The 22,129-nt window shown below is 44.3% G+C and overlaps 1 protein-coding gene across 5 annotated transcripts; it reads left to right on the top strand.

Annotated features, from left to right (window-relative positions):
* Positions 1–383: 383 nt before the first annotated feature.
* On the top strand, positions 384–20,891 carry mapk10 (mitogen-activated protein kinase 10; the record flags this gene model as incomplete). 5 transcript variants are annotated; one of them, XM_080017455.1, is made up of 13 exons in its annotated part: positions 384–455; positions 1,532–1,701; positions 6,081–6,210; positions 6,357–6,415; positions 6,634–6,772; positions 7,248–7,413; positions 8,429–8,500; positions 11,279–11,461; positions 12,860–12,984; positions 13,820–13,846; positions 16,506–16,569; positions 17,445–17,522; positions 20,749–20,891. In XM_080017455.1, the coding sequence occupies 13 exons, from the start codon at positions 390–392 to the stop codon at positions 20,889–20,891; spliced, it is 1,422 nt and encodes a 473-aa protein (XP_079873581.1). The 5 variants fall into 5 exon arrangements, with proteins under 5 accessions (XP_079873581.1, XP_079873583.1, XP_079873582.1 ...); XM_080017456.1 differs by lacking the exon at positions 8,429–8,500 and adding an exon at positions 10,142–10,213 and having other exon boundaries at positions 390–455; XM_080017457.1 differs by lacking the exon at positions 13,820–13,846 and having other exon boundaries at positions 387–455.
* Positions 20,892–22,129: the final 1,238 nt, after the last annotated feature.

Genomic DNA, 22,129 nt, shown 5'->3' with positions numbered 1-22,129 from the left:
AAACCATCCAGCTCCCATTGGATTTCACCAAGACAATGTATGTGAAAAATTATTAGCCGGTAGGTTGAAGTCATTAAGTGCTAGATTTATATATTGAGTAGATACAACAAAAATAATGACGTATTATTGTATTTGTATTCTTTAAATTCATCCTCTGCTCTGTGTTTTTGTCATTTTGTGAGAGTGTTTTGCTCGTTCGGTGACAACAATGAGATTGTGTGAAATATTGTGTGAAAATGCTGTTGAATCATTCGTGGCGCCCTGGAGTGAATGACTTAGGAGAGAAAATCTGCTTTTAGCATTTTTCCCCCCGGGGGACTGGCAGGGTTCCTGGCACTGCCGGCATCTGATCCGCTGCTCTCTCCTCTGCTTGTGTCTTCCAGGTCTTTATGAGCAGACATTTCTTATATAACTGCAGCCAACCGATCCTGGATGTGAAGATAGCCTTTTGTCAGGTGTGTGTTCTTTACAGGTAAAAAAGGTACAGTATGCATTCCCTTCCATTTCCCCTTCACTGATCTGTCTTACACTGTACATGTGTTTTGAGGCATACAGCGAGTTATTATTATTTTAATTGTTATACAGATTGAACTCATTTAGTTAGAACCGAATTTATAATAGAAATACATATATATTATATTATTTGTATATTGTTATATACAGTATATATAATGACATATACTATATACAGTATATCATAAATAACCATAACTTACACAATCACTGCCAATATTAGCTAATGGGGTTGAAATTCGGCATGTCACTTCAAATTTCAAATGGGGTATTTGAAAATAAATTCAAATAGTGAGGACAATGTATGTTAAACAATCTTCTAACAAGATTTCTCTTGTTTAGATTTCTTTTATACAGGCTTGTTTTGAGGTCAATATCTTGAGGTAATATCTTGACAATATTAGGTTTATATGACCTGTATCTGTGTAAACGTGCCATAATAACTTCCGTTCCTTATGTTGATATACCCTTTTTTTGTCAAACTACTCTCCTGCAATTCTTTTACCACAGACCTATCTGTGCCGTGAGTAATTGTTGTAGTTACCCAGCGTTAATTACCTAGAATATAATAATTATTATAATTGTATTTATTTATGAGACCGGTGTACTTGGATGTTGTTTTCTAAGTAGTTATATTATTAAAAGAGTTAATCACATCATAACGTTGTATGCATATAAACAATGTACACGTTCTGAACCTGTGTCCCATTCTGTCAGCTCCATGTCTCCGGAACTGTAGCCATACTCCATTCCAGCCGCGTTCCCTCGGAAAAGCAACGTCATTATAAATGTTAGCATCACAGTAGTATTTACAAGCGGTTATGCCAATTATACCCGGCATTATAAATGCGTACGTACAGATAACAGACAGAAACTGCATAAATCAACTAACTTTTTGCGGAACTTTTCTCGTGTACTTAACATTGATTTTAATATGCCCTGCAGGCAAAATTTTGAGGTAAATGCAAATGCATGAGTTCCACTAATGGAGGTCCTCCATTGCGCTTTCTTCCCACAGGGTTTTGGGAAACAAGTGGATGTGTCATATATCGCCCAGCATTACAACATGAGCAAAAGCAAAGTCGACAACCAGTTCTACAGTGTGGAAGTGGGAGATTCTACCTTCACGGTCCTAAAACGCTACCAGAATCTAAAGCCCATTGGTTCAGGGGCTCAGGGAATTGTCTGGTAAGCGCTTAACGTTTTTGATATGTTTTTTTAAACTGCATTTTGATTGCAAGTTATGTGCTCGGCCACGAAATGAATGAGTTGTCAAAGCTCCCATTCCATGCGAAATCCACGACATCGTCCGTGTTGGGTGGATGACAGCGCGTAGGAATTTCCCAGAATTCCGACTTTTATTTTTTCCAACTTCCAGGGATTTGCAGCTACACACCCCCGAAAAAAACCAACCAACCAAACAAACAAACAAACAAACAAGCCGCGGGAACACATCTCCCGTGAATATGATGTAAATACGCTCCACGGCAGTGCATCTTGGAGATTTGGAGAAGAGAGAGAAGAACAGAATCGAAACAGAATAATAAATATATTTTAAAAAAAACAGCTCCCGAACCCTTTACCACTGATTTCCATGGCAATTTCGTCCTGCCACCGTTCCTTTATCGTTCCCGGCCCTGCCCCAAAGCCTTTCTCCGGTACTTTGTCCGAACCGATTGTGTACATTTTGCAAAGGGGCTCCGGTCGGCCGCGACTGCTAATGCAGCTGTTTTGGCCTGTTTGCACGGTGTTGTGGCGGTGGATGGCGGGGAGAAGGGGAGAATCTAATTTGGCTGCTGCACTGTGCCGGGCTCTGCTCCGGCCCCGCCCTTCTGCCCTGCAAAGCCGTCACGTGGTGTCGGACGGTGACGGCATTACCACAACATTAAACCGCATAAACCCCACGGATTGAAATAATAGCCCCGCCGCTCACACAGATCAGAAAGGATACACTCTGACCCTGCTCGGAGCAAAGTATCTGCCAATGCATTCTGGGCGTTGCAGCTATTCAGAAACACACAAATCATTACGTCAGAGTAAGCTATCGAAGCTCATATTTGCTTGATTGCATTTTCACGACTCTTGCCAAGCCGGTCACCCTGCAAGGCCTCCATCTTCCAGTGGCGCTGAGCTGTCACTTTGTGGAGGGCTGTGGCCTTTACACCAAATGCGTCCACCGTGCATGGCTGATCGGCGACGGGGTATCGAACATTACAACTACAATCTTTCACCAGGAGGAATCCCCAACGAGTCTGTCAGGTCTCCAAACAACGTTTTGTCACGAAAGCACACGTGGGAAGTGACGCCGGAAATTATTATTTATATAGGATTATTTATTTTTTATTATATTCTTGATCACTGTAAAAAAAATTAAAATAAATAAAAGCAGAATTTAAATAAGAAATATATTAAAAAACCTAGAGAAGAAAAGTAAAATAGGTATGTTGTGTGCTTCTGGCTGCTGCTCCAGCGCACCCCGGTCTGCCCTCCCCCCTTCACCCCGTGTCTGCTCTGATCGGCTGTAGCACGTCGCTGATCCCGACACGCCCAGATAATAAACCTGCTTGATGTCTTGCCGGCGCCTGCGAGCCACTGACGAGCGCTCGGCGAGCGGTCGGATTGTATTGTGAGCGGTTCACACCGCACGCTCGTTGCTCACGGGAGCGCACTATGATCTTCCTCCAATCCGGGGCTTTGATCGGCGAGCTCCAAAAATCTGTCGGCGGGCGGAAAAATCAGGGCAGAATCACGTAGTGTGCATGGTTAGAAATTGGAATGTAGGGGTATTCGGCAAAAGATGGTTAGGTTTCTGTATATGGTTATAATAATAAATTTTTAAGTAGTGGGCCTTGTACAGGCGGCTATCTGGCAACAAGTCTGCATTTTCAGCAGTGCCGCAAAATGCCCATGGCCAAAAAAAACGTTCTTTTACGACTCCGCTCCACGTTGTGTTTGTTAAGCATATGCATTAGCTCCCGGCTTACCCTGCAAATTAGGCACCTCTATAAAGTATTAAAATGATGTTCACATTTATATTTAATGAACCAAATGACACTAAATGTTGTAGTCATGACTTAGCATTTGCTGCTAAATGACTTTGGAAATGGGTTTACAGCTAGTATCGTACTTTTTCAATGTACGCTAAATGGCATCTGTCTTACGATCACCTCCCCTGCAGACTCCTGATGCGCTAAAGGAAAACATATCAAAACGGCGGAAACAGTCTCAAGAACATCATCAGAATAGCAGCGCTAACATACAGTAGATGCGAAAGTTAACCTTCCCTCCGTGAAAGGAAACCCTTCATGCTTACACGTATTTATTCTTCCACGGGGGCGGTGGATGATGGAGAACACAGTTGGATTATTTTCCGTCACTCTCGACTATCGGAATACGTCGGAATACGCATCAGTGGGGTCATGCGGGATGAAAACCCACCGTCCCGGTCACCATCACATCCGCGCTCGCAGGTTCACACCTCCCCTCAGGCTACGCCGCGGCATTCGTTTATTAATACGTCTCTCAGCCGGAAGGTTATGAGCGGCGGAGTATTTTGTCATGAGATGATGGATGAATAGTCTGATCGGTGAATGGTCCCAGCGATGAGATAAGTAAAAAAAAAAACAAAAACCCAAACAGATCAAAGAGTTACATAAACATCTGTCCGGTTTTGTTGGAAGCCACGTTGACGCCGGTTCCCTCTCGCATAATGCGTAAACATCCCAGCGCATCCATCTGCACGCGAACGCGTCTGGGTTGGTGCGGAGATGAAACAGCAGCCTGCAGCTGATGCGATAAGCGTATCATCATAATGCTTTCAGTCTCTTATGTGATCCAGGGGCGAGGAGCCACCGAAACAGGGAAGATTTGCCGTGACCGTATGTATATGTATGTGACAAATAATCTCTTGAACTTGAACTTGAACTTGCTTCTCGATGGAACCCAAGCCGAGCATGTTCCTGAATAGTGTGTGGTCGCTCAGACTTCTGAGGGGCGGGGGTATTAACTCGTCCCCATGTTGTAACGAAGGCTCCGCTGTTACCATGGCCACGCAACGTCCCTGACCTGCACGCTCCACCGAGAGATGATGAGCCGTGCCCGAACAGCCTCCCCCGCACACACACACACACACACACACACACACAGGCACGCACACACACACACACACACACACACACACACGCACGCACACACACACGCACATACACACGCACACATGATCCATTTAGTGTATTTGTGTATCATGCGACCAGGCAGGCTGGCGGCAAAGTCCCCGCAAAGGCTCCTCAGCTCCCATCTTGAAAGACGTTGCGAATAATTGAAGAGGAAAGGCGGCAAAGTGTTTCGCGCCGGAAGGTTATGTGCATTATGCATCTCACCATAAACACCTGTGATGCCGTATTGACATAATGAACTAAATCTGTTTCGATGTACGGTATATTCCCGCCTGCTGCCGCTAAGCACCTCAGTTCTAAACTCTTCCGACGTTCCTGAAAACCCGTGTGGGTCAGGACTGATGCGGTGGCAGTGGTGATGTCTTCGTGGTAGCCCGTAGACTTTAAATCACTCCATTTATTATTATTACATGTAGAATATTATTCTAATTATTATTATGACACCCCTCATCCGACTCAATACACTGAACTGACAACTGGGCCGTGTTGGTCCAGCGCATTAACCCCCAACGTTAAACCAAAATCAAACTATTATGTCCAGCATCCCAGCCTCATGAAGGTCTGCCTCCGTGGCCGTGGATCCGAAGGTGTTTGGTGCCTTATGCTTGTGCGTCTGTTGCAGCGTTCTTCCTGAAGGTCAATGCAACAACCTACGAGACACGCACAAACAGTACACCATATTTAATCAAAGTAAAAAACAATAGTGCATGGGAATAGATGGAAGAAATGGAATGGCAGTTGAGATTAGATAATGTAGTTATTGTTTCCTTGATTTTTGTGGGGGGGTGAACGGATACTTCACCGACGAGCCCCTGGCGAGGCCAAAACGCTTGTTTTTTTCAATGTGACACATGGTATCGTGCCGGAAATCGATAGAAGTCTTCTCACTGAGTAGCACCATCTGGCTTCTGTTTCCTTCAGAGTTTTCTGACATTGATCACAAAACAAAGAAGAACTAAGCCTCTTGTTGACACATGTGATGATTTTAGATTTTTGACAGGCGATTGATGCTTTTCCCTGTGATTCAGCGTCGTTGGTGAATCAAAACTCCTCAGTGCAGCCATGCGATGAAGAGTGATTACAACCGCTGACCGCCACACACCTTCACACCTTTGAGCACAGTGATTCACTCAGCTATTAATTTTGGTCCTATAATCAAGATTGATCATCACCTCCTCGTAATCCATCATCATTTTACTGTTTCGTCGGGAACAGCGCCCGCCGGTGGATTGAGCGCTTGAAGCAGCGTGCGGTCATCTTTTCAGTATTATCTCAGATTGGAAACGTTGCTTCACATGTACCTTAATTCTCACCTCGCTCCGTCGTCATCGGCATTCCTTGTTTTTCGGCTGTTTCGTGCTCACTTTCTATTTTCTCTTACTTTGTGCGTAGCGCCGGCTATGACGCCGTCCTGGACAGAAATGTGGCCATCAAGAAGCTGAGCAGACCTTTCCAGAACCAGACGCACGCCAAGCGGGCTTACCGGGAGCTGGTGCTCATGAAATGTGTCAATCACAAAAACGTGAGTAACCGAGGAGACTCACCCATCAGCTAAGACAAAGGCAGAGGGAATATAAAATATATATATGCAAAACAACACACAATATTTTTACTCTGATCCGCCGTTGGTCAATTGACTCAACTCCCTTTTTGTTTCTTGTTTTTCAGATAATCAGCTTATTAAACGTCTTCACGCAACAGAAATCTTTAGAGGAGTTCCAAGATGTGTGAGTACGGCGACCTCTCCACCTCAAATGGAGATCATCAGACCGCGCTTATAGAACCCCCCCCCCCCCCCCCCGTGGAGATTTCATTAGCGCTTTTTGAAGAGCGTCACCCGAGACCCCTCCGGAGGTTTTTCTTTTCTTCCCCCCCCCCCCCCCCCCCGGCGACGAACGGAGAATGAGGTTGTCATAACGATCCCTTTCCGCCCTCCCCCACCCAGGTACCTGGTGATGGAGCTGATGGATGCCAATCTGTGCCAGGTCATCCAGATGGAGCTCGACCACGAACGAATGTCGTACCTGCTCTACCAGATGCTGTGCGGCATCAAACACCTCCACTCAGCCGGCATCATTCACAGGGTAGACGGCTCTCTCCGTCTTTATTCATTGGCGTTTTAGCCCTCAAATCTGAGCGGGGGCAGCAATTAAACTATTTTTATTTAGTTGCGGTGTGATGGGCACAAAGCCAAGCCCTTAATTCTGACTGGCGGAGCTCTGGCATGAGATTGTCGAGCGGTACGGTTTCAAACGTTTCAAAAGTTTTTTAATTATCACGTTGCCTCCCCCACCCAGATAAACAATTTTCCCACCTCGGTTTCACCCCCTCTCGCCCGATGAAATGAAAGAACCAGCGGCAAGTTGTTAACGCCACCTCCACGTCTGAGCTGGGGTTTAGGCTTAAATTAACTTTGTCGAAGCCAAAGGTGGCGTCGATGCACGTTTACTCTTTCGAAGTGTTCGAATGACGAGCTCCATGACGGGCTCGGCTGACATCTTAGCATACACAGAATTTTTGGAAGTGAGGTTGTGCATTTGGGACCTGCTCCTCCCCCAGGACCTGAAACCAAGCAATATAGTGGTGAAGTCGGACTGCACCCTGAAGATCCTGGACTTCGGCCTGGCTCGGACGGCAGGCACCAGCTTCATGATGACACCGTACGTGGTGACCAGGTACTACAGAGCCCCAGAGGTCATCCTGGGCATGGGCTACAAGGAGAATGGTGAGACCCGGTCGGACTGAGTGCGTGGATGTGCATGCGGTGTGCTTGAAAAAAAAACAGAAAAAAAAAAAAAAAAGCCTAAAACAGGGTCACATAAAGGGTGAAAAACAGATTTAAAAACTTGTACTGTGCTGCTGCCGGAGCGTCTCACTTTGATGATGAATAGATTAAACATCAATTATTCAGGTGTTGGAAATAGGGTTCAGGCCAGCAAAGCAGCTCATAGAAGTAAAAATTGTTTTTTCACGGCCTATAAAACTGAGTGACTATTCACATTATACAGCTTGGAGGCCATAGATTTACTCCTACTAGTTCAGTGGTATTCAAACTGTGGGGTAGGCCCCCTAGTGGAATAAGGGTGGGGCGGGTGGGGGTAGGCCTTTAATATTAAGGCCCTAAAAGTAGGTCGTCAATATATATTTTCAGAACTAACTTGACATAACGAATTACATTTCATGTAACATGTACTGTATATTTAAAGTTTGTAAATCGAATAAGGTAATCGTTTATGTTTAAAATAATATTTTATAAGAATAATATTAATAATATATATGTTAATTATTATTATTATTATTATTATTATTATTATTATTATTATTATTATATTTTTTTCATAAATGCTGCACCTTTTTGCCCCTGTTAGCCTTTAAGAGCCTCGAAAAGTGACTGCTCCACCTGTTTTACTATAAACTATGTTCGTTTGCGTACGACACATTTTTAAAGTCAAATCCTTGAAATCCTGGAAGGGGGAGGGGGGTTGGGGGGGGTTGGAAAAAAAAAGCACCACAGCACTAGTTGTTGCTTCTGCTACTCACTGTCCTGTATTTCGGTATCTTTTCCTGTGTTTTCTCTCTTTCCTTAAGGGAAATATTAAAATTCCCCTTCGACCCCTCTCACTAATCTTGACTCTGCGTGGAATAACAGCCGTGTTCTAATTGATCTGCCACTTGTCGAACACTAACAGTTGCTTTCCTGTCTTCTCTCTTCTCCGTCGCCGTCACCTCTGTACACGCAGTGGATATATGGTCGGTGGGGTGCATTATGGGAGAAATGGTGCGCCACAAAATCCTCTTCCCTGGGCGGGACTGTATCCTTGTTAAGACGGAGAAGTTGTCCTTGGTGTTGCTTTTATTCATTTTTTCTTGGAATTTAAAAAAAACAACAAAAAAACATATATATATATAAATATTTACAGTATTTTCAATAGACGTAATGACACAGTGGTCATGTTTTTGCTCTTAAAATACAGGATTTGTAATTCTGAATCGTCCCATTTTCAAAATGGTACTGTTTTTAAGTCATTTATGAATATGACCAAGCACGTTGGGACGGTTTGGGAGTGATTTCCATATATATCTCAGAGGTGGCTTCCCCCCTCACAACACTTTCAACTTCGATGTTCGATGTTGATGCCATCGGCACATTCATGACACACTTCATCCCCGGGTGTAAATGATATGGTTACCAGCACGGCACCGTGGTGTGGCACGCTGATCAGAATCCGGCAAAAAAAAAAAGGTGGTTTACAGTCGAGGTTTTAGTCTGAAAACCAGCCCATAATATCCTATGACGTGGCTCCACCATTTCAATTCATTCCTGCAGTGTTTAGGATCGGGAATCATAGATCGCGATCTTCTCCGTGTCGCACTAAGCCGTCGTCGTAGTGATTCTAACCACCCCCCCCCCCCTCCCCCCCAAAATGAGCTTTGTAACCCACACTGTGCGTCCGCGTGTATCTAAGCTTTTTAATAGATCATGCACCATAACAATAACCTGTCAAAAAATAATCTCTCGGAATTCAGAAGCAATATTAATCCCTCTAATCGACTCCTTCCTTTCTCTTATCCTGTCTTTTGTTCCGTCTTGCTTCTCCGCCTCCTCTCTCTCTCTCTCTCTCTCTCTCTCCCTGGGTCTATTAAAGGGCGTTTCCATTGGAGTATATCTGGAGTGTTGCCCGCTCTAAAGTTCAGCTGTCGGGGATCGGAGTCTTCATCCTCAGTCGCTCAAGGGCAATGCATTGACTTGACGACGATAGGAGTATTATTGTTTTAATTTTTTTTTTTTTATGATTTTCTATTGAAATCGAGACAAAAATAACATTTTAAGTCACGGAGGGAACGCTCACGCAGCAGTATGACGGATGATCATTTATTTGTCTTTTGTCATTGTACTCGCCCTCAAACGCGCTGGACGCGAGAAGAGGGAAATGCGCAGGGCTGTTGTGCGGGCGCGGCGCCGTTGAAGAGCCTGATATCTATGGCCCTTGTTTCGGCCGCCGTTTGCACGCAACCTGGCACTGCAGCGGCGCACCCCGCGGTCTAGCTTAATGCACCGATTTCCACTTGAAGCACTCGACATGGGGCATTGACCCGGACAACGTCGTTCGTGACGTGTTTCGAGTGCAGCGTTATGTTGGCAAGGTGTGTGGCACAGGTGTTTTATGTTGCAGGACCCATCCAGAGTTCGTGCGCTCTTATATTTTAATATTTTGACACGGGGTGCCCTACCTTTGTCTTATCCTAATGGTTATCCATCGCGTTTGCTAATGTGTTGCCATGAGAACGTGTTAAAAAGCAATTCAGCAAAGTCATACCTGCAGTGATGATGCGGATTCCACTGTGTGCGTGCCAGCACCCGTGTGTGTGTCTGTTTTTTTTTATATGTGTGTTTGTGTCTATGAATGCATGTGTGTGTGTGTGTGTGTGTGTGTGTGTGTGTGTGACGACAGTGGACATGTGGTCAGTGGGCTGCATCTTTGGAGAGGTGATAAGAGGGACAGTGCTGTTCCCTGGGACTGATCGTATCCTTCCTCCACATTACACCTCCACCCCCACCCCCCCGCACCGCGTTGCCTCGGGGTCCTGGAATCCAATTTTAAAGTCTTCTATCCCCCCCCCACCCACCACATTCGAGGGAGCAGAAACCCTCGGCGGTCGAACCGATACACAGCCGCTGCCCGTGGATAAAGAATTGAGCGTCCATGAAAAGAGCCCTGTTGTCTCTGAGGGAAATGCATGAATGGTCAAAGAATAAAGAAGACAAAAGAAGAGGTGGAAGTGTGGCGTTCCAGCGGGGTGATGTAATGGGGGTTCTGCGGCGGCCCCTGGCAGCGGGTGGACTGCGCTGGCAGCCGCTTGTGAGAACTGGAGACGAAGAGATGGGACGTGGGAGTAGCAACAGGAAGCGGGACGAGAGAGAGGGGGGGGGGGGGTGTTTGTGTTTTAGAGGAGAATAAGAGAATTTAGAGGAGTGCAAAAGTACCCATGAACCCAATCAGACTTATAATAGCTCTCTCTCTCTCTCTCTCTCTCTCTCTCTCTGCTTCTCTCTCTCTCGCTCGCTCATCAGGTTCTTTATTAAAGGCGACTTGACTTGTAAAATTATCTTTGATCTGATGATGATGCATATGCGTCAAGAAGGAATACAACAATAACAACAATACAATCATTCGAGTTATTTTTTTGATAGATTGGAGGGAACTACACAGTATCCAGTGTTTTCTAGTTGTTGATAGCAAGAGAAAGATCCCTCATCATTCCCTATAGCAGGTTTATACTGCTAAGCCCCTTTTTTTTTTTTTTTTTTTTTTTCAACAAATCCCCCACAATACAAAAGGAGACACTTCAGTTAAGCATGCAAATTAATCCATTTTTATTTTAATCCACGTATTGCCAATTTCATAATCTCGTTCAGCGTTCCCCTTATATCTATCTGGAGCCTTTTTCTGCGTCTGTTGATCGATGATGATCATCTCTGTGCCAATGAAAGAGATGTGTCGTGAACGTGGCGTTGAACGGAACCGGGGGCCAGAGCCAGAAAAAGCGGCGTCCTGCTTTTTCCTTTAACTCGGCCCCTCAAACCTCAGACATCGACCAGTGGAACAAGGTGATTGAGCAACTGGGAACGCCGTTGCCCGAATTCATGAAGAAGCTGCAACCCACCGTGAGGAACTACGTGGAGAACAGGCCAAAGTACACCGGCCTCACCTTCCCCAAGCTCTTCCCGGATTGCCTTTTCCCCGCCGACTCCGAACACAACAAACTGAAGGGTAAGGCATCGCTATTCCATGTAGGATATAGACGCATACTGTATATCATAAACTTTAATTCTACTAACTATGTATATCAGTAACACTTGCCTGCAATACCTGCAAGCCTCCTGTGGGTGTGGGAGGGAGGGTTCTTCAATTTATGATTCATGACGGAATGAATGCAGATTCAATTCTTGTGAAATTCTGGGATATATTATTCAATTACTCTGATTCTTACATGATGCTTGCATTTTATTTAAATATATATTTATAATATATAATTATTATTATATTATAATATATATATTAATATATATTTTTTCCATTAATTTTATTTTGTTACATATTTTTCTTGTCGATTTTTATTATTGTCTGTTTCACCATTCATTCAGATTATTATTATTATTTTTGTTGTTATTACTATTGTTATTATTTAATCACTTCATCACTGTCTTTATGTCTTTACTTATATGTTGTGTTACATTATAATTGTTATATACGTGTCTTGCTTTGCTGCTGCAATGTAGGAATTCTTGTCATGCCGATACAGAAAATTTGAATTGACATTGAATTGAGAAAGATGGAAGGTAAGAAAGAGTGTGTTTAAACTGGGAGACGGACATGGATAGAGAAATACATAAAAAGAAAAGAGGGATTGTATTCTCGGTCTGGTGACAATGAGATGGCGTCCAGCTCGTCTGCCCTTCTGCCACTGCAGCTGAGGAGCTATTGATAGCAGTGTATGTGTGTGTGTGTGTGTGTGTGTGTGTGTGTGTGTGTGTGTGTGTGTGTGTGTGTGTGTGTGCGCGTGTGTGTGTGTGAAAATAAAAGTCCATTGTCATCTCCAGTTAGTTACACATTCTAATTATAATCTCTTCAAATCATAAAATGCACCATAATAAGGGCTTTGGTTTTGCAGTCTGGCTGTTCATGTAAAATAGCATTTAGAAAGGTGCTGATATGCATGTGCAATTTATTTATTGCAAACAATAAGAAATATGGCTGTAAAAAATGTCTTTCTTTCTTTCTTTCTTTCTTTCTTTCTTTCTTTCTTTCTTTCTTTCTTTCTTTCTTTTTTCTCTCTCTCAATTCACTTCAATTTAATTCAATTTAAAGGGTGTTATCGGCATGGGAAACATACGTTTATATCATAAAATGTATATTAAAATGAAAACAGAAAAATCTAAAAATTGCAGTAAAAATTCCTATCTACAGATAACTTCATTTAAACTCAAATAATTAAAACAGATGAATGTAAATGTGTGTTGCAGTATATAAATATAATATATAAATAATTTCTAAAATGAGAAAATCTCTCTCTCTCGCGCTCTCTCTCTCTCTCTCTCTCTCTCTCTCTCTCTCTCTCTCTCTCTCTCTCGGTTTATAAACCAGTGTTTCCTTTCCCCCCCCCCGCAGCGAGCCAGGCCAGAGACCTTCTCTCTAAGATGCTGATCATCGACCCCGCCAAGCGGATATCGGTGGACGAGGCCTTACAACACCCCTACATCAACGTGTGGTACGACCCGGCCGAGGTGGAGGCGGTGAGTTGCGGCGCTGCCTACGTCCCCATCGTCCCGACATCCCAAATCTCCACCCCTGTCCGATTAACACTGTTTACTCACTGGGAGTCAGCGTGTCATTTCCTGTTAATGAAGAGAATGGCGGCGGTGACTGTAGTTCCCGGCTTTAATTCCGGGCGACTTTGTAGCAACGATGGTATTTGCATGTGTATTTCCCTCTCTCTAGAGTTGGGTTTTATGGCGACTGGTTACTCAAGCAGTGTATGTGTAAATGTTTTCCGTTTTCTTTTAGCTCACATCTCATGTTTTGATCACTTCTTCATGTCATCATGATTTTATCACACACACAAAAAAAAAAAAAAAAAAAAAGGCTTTTTTTGGTTTTCGCAAAAAACATCGATTGTACACATGGTTAGAAATGACCTCAGTGTTTTGAACATCCTGTGACGGCACCCGTGAGTAATCCTATTCAAAGAGATGGTCGTTGATTAGTGGGGGTTTTTTTACCGGCGTTTCCCTCAGAAGAGTACTCGCACCTCATACTCCCTCAGAGTATGAGGTGACAGTGAGCTTGGGAAAAAGCCACGTGCAGCCGGCGCCCGTCTCGTCTCGATAAAATTTTAGGATATTTCATGACTGTGTTGTTTCATTTTTTGGCATGTCTGAAATTTTTGTGAACACATGTATGAAGTTGGTGACAAATGTGACCCGCGGTGTGGATTTCTAACCTGTAGCTGATGATGTTGGTGATGGTGAATGATTACACTTGCTCGCCGTGATGTTGTCTATTCATGGCCGTCATTGGCATTTCTCTGCTGTTTTCCCTCCTCTCTAATGTCATTTCATGCTGATGAAGGCCAGAGATCTCGTCCAAATATCAATGGTAAATAACAACCGCCCTACATCCTAGAAATGTCTCACCCTGCGGCCCGTGCTAAGCGCAACACATCGTGAAAATGAAGAGACACAACTGGTTACAAACTAACATTATATATATATATATATATATATAAAATATATATATATAAAAAATATATATGCACCGATCAGCCAAAACATTAAAACCACCCCTAATAACCACTAATATCATGTAGCTCCCCCTTGTGCCACCAAAACAGCTCTGACCCGTGGAGGCATGGACCCCACAAGACCTCTGAAGGTGTCCTGTGCTATCTGCACCAAGACGTTAGCAGCAGATCCTTTAAGTCCTGGAAGTTGTGAGGTGGGGCCTCCATGGATCAGGCTTGTTGTTCCAGCACATCCCACAGATGCTCGAAAGGATCGGACCCTAACCCCGCCCGGCCACATGATGTAGAAGAAAACATGATTCATCAGAGCAGGCCACCTTCTTCCATTGCTCCATGCTCCGGTTCTGACGCTCACGTGCCCATCGTAGGTGTTTTTGGTGGTGGACAGGGGTCAGCATGGACACTCTGAGTGGTCTGCAGCTACACAGCCCCACACACAGCAAGCTGTGACGCACTGTGTGTTCTGACACCTTTCCGTCATAGCAGCATTCACTTTTCTTTTCGCAATTCGTGCTTCAGGAGCTCTTCTGTGGGATCAGACCAGATGGGTTAGCCTTCGCTCCCCACATGCATCAGTGAGCCCATGGGCACCCATGACCCTGTCGCCGGTTCACCGGTTGTCCTTCCTTGGATCACATTTGGTAGGTACGAACCACTGCATACCGGGAACACCCCACAAGACCTGCTGTTTTGGAGATGCTCTGACCCAGTTGTGTAGCCATCACAATTTGGTTCTTGTCAAAGTCACTCAGATCCTTACACTTGTCCATTTTTCCTGCTTCCAACACATCAACTCCAAGAACTGACTGTTCACTTGCTGCCTAATACATCCCACCCCTTCACAGGTGCCACTGGAATGAGATGATCAATGTATTCACTTCACTTGTCACTGGTTTTAATGTAGCGGCTGATCGCTGTATATATATATATCTATATATAAAAATATATAGATATGTATATATAGAAAGAGAGAGAGAGAGAGAGAGAAAGATTACACCGCAAACTGTGCAGTACATCTACATGTGATATGGTTGGACTGTGGAGTCGCTGGGGAGAAGTCCACCTCTGTGTGTGCATGTCTTCCTGCTCAAATTGTTTCAAACTGCATGAAGATCACGTCCCGTCGGAGAACTTCCGCTCTGCGTGGCCGGGGAGATTCAATCTTTGCCATCAGAAACAGACTGCCAGCTTCGTTCACGAAAATGTATTTTGCAAATTAGGAGAGAAAAACAATGAAGCACACACGCCTCAAGGCAGCGTTGCCGTCTCTCTCAGACAGACTGCTCGAATGGCTCATTTTATTAGGAAAAGAGCCCCACCTTGTTTCCTGAAACGAGTTTAACGCCACACAAACTAGGAGGTTGTTAAAAATGTTCTGGAAGTTATGAAGGACGTTGTGTTCTGCAAATTCCTCAGAACATCGCGGACATCTGCACGTATTCTCAGAATATCAGTCTTGTGATGTTGCGCAAGCTGAAGCCTATGAAGCTATAGAAATATCACACATTGAATCTCTGTTCCGATGAAGTATCAATTCTTACATTTTCTATCACGAGTATCGGTTATTGTATTTTCTGTCACACTCCTCTGTTTTTTTGTCCCACCAAACCAGAAAATCGCATATATATTGAGTACGATGTCCTACGAGTCCTGTCTAATTGGGAAGCACATCAAAATGCTTGTGCCATGAAAAAAACAAGCCCAGACAGAGGTCTCAGAACATCTTTACTTCAGACTGGCTAAAACTCTTTTCACACAACTGACTCGGGGAAAGTAAAAGACCACCCAAGGTTCCCTACACCACCCTAGGACAACACACTACGGGAAAAGCCCAAGTTGCGCTGAGGGGAAAATCCTATGTGAAGGCAAAAAACACTTTTCAGTAGTGTGTGTGTGTGTGTGTGTGTGTGTGTGTGTGTGTGTGTGTGTGTGTGTGTGTGTGTGTGTGTGTGTGTGTGTGTGTGTGTGGCATATTTGGATGAAGGTAAATAAATAAAATATTGATGACTAATTTTCCCCTCTTTACCATTGTCACATCTCTTTCTCTCTCTCTCTCTCTCTCTCTCCCTCTCCCTTTCTTCTTCCACTTGCTCCTCTGTTTGTCGTGCACCGATCCAAAGATATCCACATCCCCTAAATTCCCCTCATTTCTGTTCAATGTTTAATGAAATGGTACCTACTGCATGCAATACTCATCCAATTTTTTTTTTATCACTATATAAATGACCTTGTGGACAATTCCGAGGCTGGTTTCTGAAAATATGCTAAATGAAACTTCCAAAATTTTTAATTTTGACCTAATTTGACCACTGGAAAGCTGTGAGAAAGAAAGAGGATTTCCTTTAAGTGAAGTTTGTTTTAAAAGTTAGTCTGAACGCTTTTGTCCATTCTATTTGGAACTATTTGAACACCCAGCGGTGTCATTCAAAAAAAATAAAAAAAATAAAATACAGTTCCATTTAAATTTCCAAAACCGGTTTGAAATAAATGTGCGTCCTGTGTCTCCACCTTCAGCCTCCACCTCAGATCTACGACAAGCAGCTGGATGAGAGAGAACACTCCATTGATGAATGGAAAGGTAACACATTGTATATATTGGAACATATATATTACATTTTTATATGAGATATATATATGTGTAATATAATCTCGTCATTCCTTGACATTGCCGATTTCAAATCAGTCCTATACTGAATACATGAATTGATCATGAAGGAATTACTGCTCGTACCGTGTCCATCGTGTTGTCAGTAAAATACCATACTGGCATAGATTATTTTAGTTTTAGCCATTTACTAGTCACCACACTCATTTTACTTTACCCCGCCACCATGTTCCTGACGATGGATAACATTGTAATGTTTCGATTTAGACTTTCGGTTTCTTAATTTTTGTAACTGCTGTTTATTGGCTTTTTTGTACACAAAATATCAATGGACAGACACCAACAACTGTAACAGACGTCAACAAAAAAAAAAAAAAAAAAAAAAGGGACATAAACATGACATGACAGAAACAATACATGTGTTGATTTCTTATATTCCCTATTGTGGGTTTTGGAGAATTATAACAATGCGGTGAGAAATCTACCTTGAAACGATCTGCTGGTGCCGCTACCACATATGTTATGTCAAAGGTGCTTTTACGTCTTGCCGTATTTTGTATTTGTTAATTCAATTGGACAAGCTGGAGTTGGAGTTAACATATAAAAAACACGGAAAAAAAAATCTATTGACTTCTTTGACAAACATATGTTGCGAAAAAAGGGGAAATAGACACTTTAAAATAAAAAAAAATAAAAAAAAAAAGTGAGCTACCGCCAGGAGAGTGGTCAGGGGTATTGTAATATGTGTGTGCATACTTATAACAAATAGGCTCAAACCGGATTCGACACTTATGTCGTTCTTGGAATCAAGGCTGTTTCCTTTTTTTTTTTGACGCTGTGCTTGGCAGAACTCATCTACAAAGAGGTGATGAACTTTGAGGAGAGAATGAAGAATGGCGTAGTGAAGGGACAGCCTTCACCTTCAGGTACTCTCAGTGCATAACCCTAATCGCTCTGTAAGTGAATTTACTAAAACCTTTGTGGAGTTGTTGTTTTTTTTACTCAGAGAATCCATTGTGCTGTTCCCCATGTGTCTCCGTCCCTGCCATCCTGTCCGCCAGACTATTACTGTGGTGTATGTTTTTCGTTGAGTAATTGTGACGTACATACGGTAAATACTAAACAGTAATCGATATGAGCACTGCTTGTCATTATTATGCACTAAATGCAGAAAATGTATAATATTATAACTATTGATGTACTGTATGTTGTGTTTTGGCATGTCATTGTTTAAGGTTGGGGTCCGTGTATGTTCCTTAACAGAACTTTTAATTCCCCATTTAAACCCTGCTCTTTAAAGTCCACTATCACTGAACTACATGACTAAGTATTTTTTAAATATGTATAGGGTACGAATAGGGCTGGGGGAAAAAAATAATCGAAGATTTAGATCGAACATTTCATTTCGCTGTTTTCACCGGAAGGTGTAGGCGGAAGGCCTGTCAAAAAGCCAGTACATTCCAAAAAAATCTGCGACGCCCACCCAAACAGCCTGTTGCGCTGGAAGGGAGGTGTTATTTTGGCAGAGGAAAAAATAAATAAATAAATAATAATAATAACACTCCCACTGATGTCTTTATTAGAATTTGCGGATTATATAAAATTGCCTCAATTGAAAAACATGTGTGGCCTTTAAGGTCTCCTATACCGTTTTTTGTTTTTTGTTTTTTCACAGTAAGAGCAATGACCAGAGTCGACCACGCGGCGGCGGTGTGGAGTCGTGTTGGTATCAGTGTTAGTTATAGCTCAGCGCTGCTCAAAAAATAATAACGGCACCGCGGGCGCCACACGGTAATGGGGAGTATTTCAACAACGGTGACTTGGAGAATGTTTTTGTTTTTTCCCTGCCATCCTCCAGTGCCGTATCTCTCGTCTTTTTCGGCTTCTCTGCCGCCGCTGTGCTGCGGTTTCCGTCCCTCTGCGGGCAATTAAGCAGACGGGCCGGTCAACCTCGGTCAAAGAAAGATTTATATCGATTTCAAAAAGTAAAATAGTCTGATAGACAGAAATACGAGGGGTCAGAGCCTCCGCACGTTTGCGTAGCCATTTTTAAAATTGGATCTTCAATGTTTTAAGGTGCAGGACTTGTCTCCGGGCCGCGTGGTGTGGGCACCATAACCGTCCCCGTCTGGAAAAGTATGTTCGACTCATAATTGGGTTGTTTATCACAGAGTGAGATGAGGGTCGGACAATACAACGATCGTGGTAATAATTCAACAATATGAGATACGCAATATCATTTGATCAGCTTTTCTTGAATATTTTGACTCTGGGCGCTGTTTTTCCCGCGGGGGGGAAAAAAAAAAATAGAATTTCTTAATTAATACGCATTTTATCAAACATTTTTATAGACAACATTAGCGTTGTTTACGAGGAGAGCCCCTGGGACTTGCTGTAGAACACACTTCCCGTTATTTTTTTAACCTGCGAGTGTCGGCCGCCGCAGCTTCCCCCGACGCAGGCCATGAATCATCCCTTTTCGGCCTGGTGTTTTTTTTTGGGGGGGGGGGTCAGCTGGAAATGGCCGCCGGGCGTCCTCGGAGTAATCTGCTCTCCCTGCAACAGACGCATAAACAGCAGATTTATGGGCGAGCGGCGGGGCGTCGTGAAACTCAGCGTGATTATTTCGGTAAACGGATCCGACGTCGGCGGCCCCGTGTGCGGCGAGGTGGAGCCGGGGGGGGGAGGCTTCCTGGTCAACAACATTTAGGGAAGCTCGTGTCCGTCCATCAGGGCTGATGTGGAGCGGCGACATGACGGTGACAGTCGCGGCGATGCAGGCAGAACTTGAGAGACATTCTCAACCTTAAAATATAAACATGAAAAAGTTTTGAAATAGGTTTGAAGTTAGGGCTGGGTACTGGTGCTCTCTACCTTTGAGGTATCAATTGTAATAACCCGACGCCAAGTAGTATGGAAACTTCTCCAGTCAAACGATACTCGGTATTCGATCCTTTTCGTACCAGATCTAGAGGAAAAAGTCTGTTTGAATGGTTTTGCTCGCAGCCAATCACAGCAAGCGTTCTTCCATTGAACGTGTCGTGTGATTGGTTGATTCCAGCAGCAGCAGCAGCAGCTACAACAGTCTGTTCCAGGACAGGTTCACAACAGGCTTCCTCCATGTAATCATTCCTCCTGTAGCGGCTATTTGTTTAAAATGACACCCGCCCAAATACTTCACTGTACAGTTTTGTACGGTTATTTGATAAATATCTCAGTCATTTCAACCCCCGCTCAAAATGTATTTGCGTAAAAATAATTTGGATGGGGAGAAGTGGTGGCATTTTACGCAACTGCTCCTTCACATAATAGTAAAAAGAAAAAAAAGAAAGGTAACGAATGAAGTACTCTGTTGGTATCGGTATCACTTTAAGGGTACTGGTATGGTCATTTTTTCAAACAGTACCCAGCCCTATTTGAAATATTTGTACTTTTTACTTTGTCATAACCGGTTTGGAGCGCCCTCCGTGATTGATAATATACTACAATTCACATGAAACTCACATCATATGCAAAGTGGGATAATCGCAATTTGACCAGTAATGTACTGTCAGTACAGTGAGAAAGATTCTTATTCATTACCAATCTGTTGTTTATTGGCCTAAATGCCACTTCGTAAAACTAAGTGCTGGTTCCAAAATAATAATAATAAAAGAGTCAAACATGAGTTGCTCTCTAACAGACTTCATGGGCCAATAACTCCCGGTCGTGGTTCCTCCGGAACGCTTTGGTTGAGCCTGGGAAGTATGTGGATCCCCCGGACAACCATCTCTCAAACGATGACGCCGTCCCGTAAACAAGCGTGAGACCCAAACAGCCGCCGGACTTCCGCCGCTCGAACGCTGAAGACGCGCTCCGTCTCTGCGCGGCGGCGGCGGACTCCCCGGACCCCGACCGTCACGCCCTCCGTCCCATCACAGACGTTCTGTGGCCGTGCTTGTCCCCTCGACGGGCAACTGCAATGCCCGTCGAGGGGACAGCGCGACCACGGACAGCAGAGATGCAAGTGTGTTCGATTTTGTGTTTTTCAAATGTGACGGCGGCCTGTAACCACGTTTTTTTTGGGGTTGGGTGCCAGCACAGAAAGCGTCTTCCCGCTGTGGACTTCTTGTACATTGTAACCCGCTGCTGCCGTTGATTCCCTCAGCGCAGGTGCAGCCGTGAACAGCAGCGAGAGCCTCCCCCCCTCATCCTCCGTCAACGACATCTCCTCCATGTCCACCGACCAGACGCTGGCCTCAGACACTGACAGCAGCCTGGAGACCTCCGCAGGGCCCCTGGGGTGCTGCAGGTGACTAGCCGCCTGCCTGCGCAACCCCGTCTTCTTCCGGCGGTAAAGAAAGCCGCTCTTAAGAAAAACAACTTCCCGACCCCCCCCCCCCCCCCCCCCCCCGACTGAAAATGTACGACGGATCGAAATTAATATATATATATAAAAAAAAAAAAAAAAAAAAAAATCTTAAAAAAAGAAAGAGTAACTAAAATCGGAAATGTCGAAAAAAAAAAAAAATCGTAAGCCTGCGTATTTTCATTGAAGAAAAAAAAAAGAGAGAGAAATAATAAACGACAATATTTACAGGTGAATTAAACGAGCTGGGATGTATGTTTATGGAATTCTAGTTGCTTTTGCTTATATCCCGCCCCCGCCCCATCTCTCTTGTATATGGCGTAATCAAATGCTTGGACTGGCAGCCCTCTCGCAAAGTGCACATCCGACAGCTGCGGGTCTCCGCGCCCCTCCCGTGGGCATCGACGCTCCCAAAACCCATCAGCGCGGCGAGGCAAGGCGGCCCATTTCGCTCCATCACAATTGCATAATTAACGACAAATATATTGAACTTTACCGCACCCGCCCTCCATGCGCACCCCCACCCACCCACCCCCTACGTGATGAACCCGCTGTAAATTTGACCTCCTGTCCGTCAACCCCCCGCCCGCCACCACCACCACCTCCTCCTCCACCACCCCCCCCCCCCCCCCCCACCCCAAAAAACCGCGAGGTCGCCAGACGTGTGTGTTTGTGTGTGGTCGTCCTGCAGCGGGGGGTGCGTGCACGCTGCGCGCTCACCGTCCTCTTTGTAAATAATGTAATTCTGTACAGTCGAGAGGCGCACGGGAGTGGGACTGACGGCCAGTAGTGCACTGGGAGTTTTCTCTGAGGAGCGCGCCACCTTTTTTTTTTCTTTTTTTTAATTTATTTTTATTTTTTTTAATTATTATTATGGTTGTTTTTTTTTTGCCACACCGCCGCTCTCCATCTTAGTTAACCCCACCTTCCCTCCCCCAGCCCCCCAGCCCCGCCCGCCCGTAGCTCTCGTCCTGCATGGTTAGAAGAAACTACGCTAATCTCACTGTATGCTGAAACGAGTCTGTATAGGGACTCCTGTTGATATACCATGTAAACTAACTGAGGGGTTCTGCTCAGATGATAGCGTGTGTGTGTGCGTGCGTGTGTGTGCGTGTGTGTGTGCGTGTGTGTGTGTGCGTGTGTGTGTGTGTGCGTGCGCGTGTCTTGCGCGTGCGAGTGGATGAA

The sequence above is a fragment of the Zeus faber genome (genome assembly GCF_960531495.2).
Source record: "Zeus faber genome assembly, chromosome: 17".
In the NCBI taxonomy this organism is placed as follows: domain Eukaryota; kingdom Metazoa; phylum Chordata; class Actinopteri; order Zeiformes; family Zeidae; genus Zeus; species Zeus faber.
This window is presented reverse-complemented; position numbering and strand designations above follow the sequence as displayed.